The sequence below is a fragment of the Cryptosporidium ryanae genome (genome assembly GCF_009792415.1).
Source record: "Cryptosporidium ryanae isolate 45019 chromosome Unknown contig_44, whole genome shotgun sequence".
NCBI lineage: Eukaryota > Apicomplexa > Conoidasida > Eucoccidiorida > Cryptosporidiidae > Cryptosporidium > Cryptosporidium ryanae.
This window is the reverse complement of record NW_027125537.1, coordinates 1-5,274: the sequence shown is the minus strand read 5'-3', so window position 1 is coordinate 5,274 and position 5,274 is coordinate 1. Positions and strand designations below refer to the sequence as shown.

The 5,274-nt window shown below is 37.6% G+C and overlaps 3 protein-coding genes across 3 annotated transcripts; 2 read left to right on the top strand and 1 right to left on the bottom strand.

Moving 5' to 3' along the window:
- Nucleotides 1–5: 5 nt before the first annotated feature.
- FG386_002587 (pyrophosphate-dependent phosphofructokinase) lies at nt 6–4,076 on the top strand (the record flags this gene model as incomplete). The annotated part of the gene is made up of 1 exon (XM_067341949.1): nt 6–4,076. The coding sequence occupies one exon, from the start codon at nt 6–8 to the stop codon at nt 4,074–4,076; it is 4,071 nt and encodes a 1,356-aa protein (XP_067197503.1).
- A 168-nt stretch (nt 4,077–4,244) lies between these two features.
- Nucleotides 4,245–4,526, bottom strand: FG386_002586 (high mobility group small protein; the record flags this gene model as incomplete). Its single annotated transcript, XM_067341948.1, has 1 exon — nt 4,245–4,526. One exon carries the CDS (start codon nt 4,524–4,526, stop codon nt 4,245–4,247), a length of 282 nt encoding a protein of 93 aa, XP_067197502.1.
- A 426-nt stretch (nt 4,527–4,952) lies between these two features.
- Nucleotides 4,953–5,189, top strand: FG386_002585 (uncharacterized protein; the record flags this gene model as incomplete). The annotated part of the gene is made up of 1 exon (XM_067341947.1): nt 4,953–5,189. A coding segment is annotated over one exon (237 nt), but the record flags the coding sequence as incomplete, so codon positions are not given.
- Nucleotides 5,190–5,274: the final 85 nt, after the last annotated feature.

Genomic DNA, 5,274 nt, shown 5'->3' with positions numbered 1-5,274 from the left:
TATCAATGGGCGGAAAACCACACCTTCACTCTGCAGATCTTTTTGAAAATTTTAGCCCTGTTCAACTCGAAAGACAATTTTGGACACCAACTTTACCGTATTCTCTTGCAACTAATTCAATAGAAACAAAGGAAATTGACATACCAGATTTGGTTCAGAAAGATGGAGATAAATTAAAGGAATTATTACCTAACACATTTGGTAGGCCATGCATTGAAATCGTTAGAGATGATTCTAATAATGTGGAACATTCATATCACGCTTTAAGAGTTGGTATTGTGTTGTCTGGTGGGCCTGCACCAGGAGGGCATAATGTAATAGGTGGTGTTTATGATTTCATTAAAAACCACCATCCGGACAGTCAACTTTTTGGATTTTTAGGGGGATTAGATGGCCTATTTAAGTCGACATACAAGGTTGTCTCTGATGAAATGATGGACCGTTTTAGGAATCAAGGTGGTTTCGATATGCTTTGGTCTGGGAGGGGAAGGATAAACGGTGAAAAAGACCTAGAAAATGTTGAAAAGGTTTGCGAGCAACTTCAATTACACGGCTTAATTGTCATAGGTGGAGATGGTTCAAATTCGAATGCCGCTTTGATTGCTGATTACATGGGAAAGAAAAAGAATAGTATTTGCGTTGTTGGCGTTCCAAAAACAATTGATGGTGACCTTAAGAATCCAGCGATAGAGGTTTCCTTTGGATTTGACACTGCTGCTAGAACCTATGCTGAATGTGTTGGGAATCTATGCTCTGACATTTGTACATCTCAAAATGTATATCACTTCGTGAGGGTTATGGGACGGTCTGCGTCTCATCTAGCACTTGAAGTTGCCCTACAAACAAGACCAAATATGGTTTTTATTGCGGAAGAAGTTGAACATGAAGGTATAACACTATTTGAAATCGTAAAAAGCATCGTAGACTTGATGGAAGAACGTTCTAGGCAAGGAAAAATGTACGGAATTATCCTTATTCCAGAAGGTTTGATAGAATTCATTCCTGAAATTAAAGTATTAATTCAAGAACTAAACGATATTTTGGACGAATTGAAGGATGATGAAGGAGATGAGATAGCTCCAGATGAGTATGACAGAAAAATTTGTAAGTTACTGTCTAAATCTTCCGCCGGTATTTGGGAATATTTACCGGAAAATATAAGAGAACAACTTTTACTTGATAGGGAAGCAACAGGACAGATACAAGTTGCTAAGATAGCAACGGAAAGACTTTTGATATTACTAGTAGAGGCAGAACTTCATAGGAGGCATGGAACGTCATTTTACTACGATATTGAACATGGGCAAACTAAAGAGGCTGTCCCAGTGGAAATCGACAGTTCCAATAAATACCCCGACTCTATTTTGATGCCATTTGGCTTTACAATGATGCACCATTATTTGGGATACGAGGGAAGATGCGCAATGCCATCAAATTTTGATTCAAACTATTGTTATGCTCTTGGACACTGTGCAGGAGCGCTTGTTTCAAAGGGTATGAATGGATACCTTGCAGTTATTAGGGGCCTTGAAGGTAATCCAATAGATTGGCAAGCGTGTGGAATTAGCATTACGAGAATAATGGAGGCAAAAAAGTCAAAATCAGGTTATTATGCTGCCGTTACTAGACAGCTGGTAGATCTAAATGGGCCACTCTTCAAGTTGCTAAAGCAAGTCAGAGATATTTGGAAGTTTAAAGATCTTTATCGTGCCCCTGGTCCACTGCAATTTGAGGGTCCATGTTCTGAGACTATTCCGTATATTGTCAGGACACCAGAAATAAAGGATTTACTTTATGGTGGTGAGGAAGAAGGCATTATAGGGGAGACTGATAGAAATATATCACAAGGAACTAGTACGGGTAAGAGGGGGGTATTCAACAGGATTCAGGGAACATTATCCCCTCTTCAGCTTTATCGCACAACTTACAGACCACCATTGCCAATACTTTTGACCAATTTGAAGGCCAGATGTAAACCTACAACTCAATACAATTTATCGGACCCACTAATAAAAAGACAAATTACAACATATTATCCACATTTGTGCAATTCTAATCACTTCTACTGCCAAGAAGCACAACTTGATCTTTCTTCTGAAGGCCCCGGTGTAGGATTGAGGATTGGTGTGTTGTTAATGTCAAGGCAAGCTCCTGGAATAGCGAATGTTGTTTGGGGTTTGTATCACCGTCTAAAAATGGTTAGGGGAAGATGTCTAGGTTTCTACGGTGTTAAGGGATTCTTGCAAGGCAAACACATTACTCTCACTGAAAAGGATGTTGATCTTTTACCAAATCAAGGTGGTTCAGAGTTGATTGGTAGAACATACACGGAATGTCTGATTTCAAAAGAAAATTTGGAAAAAGCCAGGCAAATTTGCATGAATTTGCATTTGGATGGCTTAGTTTTATGTGGTTCTGCCTTTGGGATGACACAAGGTGCAATTTTGTCAGAATACTTCCTCCAAAACAATTGCAACACAAAAGTAGTTGGAGTCCCTGCAACTGCTTCTAATAATTTAGCAAATGACCTTGTAGAAGCTTGTGTTGGATTTGATTCGAGTACAAAATTATATGCAAGTTTGATAGGAAATGTTTTAACAGATGCTGCTTCAATGCCAAAATATTGGCATTTTATCAGGTTAATGGGAAGACAACCTTCCAATGAGGTTTTAGAGTGTGCCTTGCAAACTCATCCAAATGTAGTAATTATTGCAGAAGAGTACGGTGCAGCAGACAAAACATTGGTTCACATAGTTGAGGATGTGGCGGATGTGATTTGTAAAAGGGCAGAATTTGGAAAAAATTTTGGAACTGTGTTAATTCCAGATGCATTACTGTCTCATTTGCCTGATATGAAAATATTAATATCAGAGATAAATGAATTGCGTAGATTTGCAGAAGAACATACAGAAATGAAGCTTTTTATTTCAGAGATGATGAATTTAGGGCATGGGGAACATCCAACAATAAGTAGTGAAACACCAAGTAACCAAGGAACGAATACAACTCATCAGGGGGCCGAAAATACAATTAGTGGTAACTTGAATCAAGACAACATTAACAATCAAAATACAAATTCATTGGGAAAGTATTCTTCTAAGATGACACCCTGGAGTCTTGCTCTATTTAAGTCCCTTCCAAGATTTATCAGGAAAGAAATACTTTCTTTAGATGTTGACTCTGCGTTTTCAGCGATAGAAACAGAGGCTTTGTTGGTACTTATGATTAAGAAAGAACTTAAAAAAAGAAAACAGGAAAACAAATACAATGGTAATTTTCAGCCTTTCACACATTTCTTTGGTTATCAAGGTAGATCTGCAATGCCCTCTCAGTTTGACGCAAAACTCGGTTACGCACTTGGCCACTTTGCCTCAATTGTTGTTGAAAGTGGGTTGACTGGGCATCTTTGCTCTATCCGTGGACTTTGTGGGGAGGTTTCAGATTGGAGAATGACTGCAATTCCCTTCAATTGCCTAATGAAGATCGTTCCTTCAAACGATGAAACTCATCCAGAGCTACCAGGTAATATGCCTACGATTCCTTCTAGTGAAGTTGATTTGAAGGGGAAGGCTTATCGTTGGCTTAAAATAGTACAAGACCATTGGGCCATGCAGGATAGATTCTGTAATCCGGGCCCAATACAATTTGATGGTGCAGCTGCGAACTTTTATTTTAGAACCTTGCATGAACAACAATCCGAATATTATGAAATGCTCAAACATGTACAAAACTATGCTGAACTCGTTAGGGAGACCTGCACCTTTGGAGTGAATGAGTCATTCTTAAAGACTGCATTTGTAACACTTAATGGTCTTTTGAATTTACGCTATAGAGAAGGAAGTTTGCTCTCCTCATTACCAGACATAGGCCCTTTAATATCTCAAATAAAGTCTCAATCACCTACACAACATAGCCAGAGTAATCAAAAAGAAAGAATGGATTATTTATCAGCAGAAGTTCAAGATAGGATGATTCACAATTCATGTACATCGAAATACAAGACGCAAACAAATATCCATTCACAACAATCTATTTGTCCCGGTGTTGAAGAAGGACCGTGGAACATTTCGAAATGAGTGCTTAGATACGCAAAATTAGTAGAAAGAACTAATATTATCCTGTTTTCCTAAGTTAGACCTTTTTATTACACCTCGAAGTTTCCCTGAAAATCCAGCTTTATCTGTAACAGGAAAGGTTATTCTAACTCATTTAAAACCTTTATTCAACGCTCCGAAACTGAGTTTTTACTGCCCTGCCATCTGCGCTTTCTCTCTTTCGTATCTCTTTTTGTCTGCGTCTGCTTGTTTCTGAAATGGAGCTCTATCTGACTCACTCATGTTCCTCCATTCCTCACCGAGAATCTTTGCAACCTCTGCTACTTGTGACCTGAGAGCCGGGTTTGCTGTTGTAATTTCTGCTCTCCTACTGCTTGCAAAGTACATGAAAGCAGTCATTGCTCTCTTAGGTTTGTTCTTCTTAGCTTCCTTTGATATCTTACTTTTCTTTGTTACAGCTTTCTGAGCCATTTTTACCTGAGGGGTGAGAAAAGTGTAATTACAATATTGTGTTCTGGTGATTGATTTATACTTTACTTCGTATAAAAAAACTTACCTTGTTTGCGATAGAGTAAATTAGATAACAATAGAAAAATTGCAAAAAATGATTTCTTGCCTGAAGCTGAAATTACAAGCTATATTTTTATTACTGGCGTAAAAATGACCCCACAACGATCTACTTGTAATTTCAGCCACATGTATACTTAGGCGGTTAATTTTTCGCATATCATGGCGGTATAAAATGTCAATAATGACAAATAAGTAACGTGTAGCATGTAAAAGTACATGCATTTGATTGTATATACATGCATAAATCAACATTATTCAATAATGATAAACGTTCTGATAACTTTAAATAAAAAGAATTGATTATATTAGGGAGCTTGCTTATTCAAAATGAGCAGAGATAAAATTATTATTTTCAAAATAACACTTTTTTTATTATGTTTGAACTACATTGAATCGATAAGAGTAAATTTCTTGCAAAATAGAGCAGTATATTCATCATTTCTGGAACAACAATCTACATTGGAGGAAATGGTTAAGGAGATTTCATCAAGTACTCCTTTAGGCAAAACAAGACTAGGGGATCCAATTGTAGAAGCTAAAACGGGAGGTTCAGCCCCAACTGTTGTAAGACATGGTAGAGATACAATAACATTATCAATAGGATATGGCCCATTATCAGGAATGGGTGAATTGCCATTTTTTGGAAATA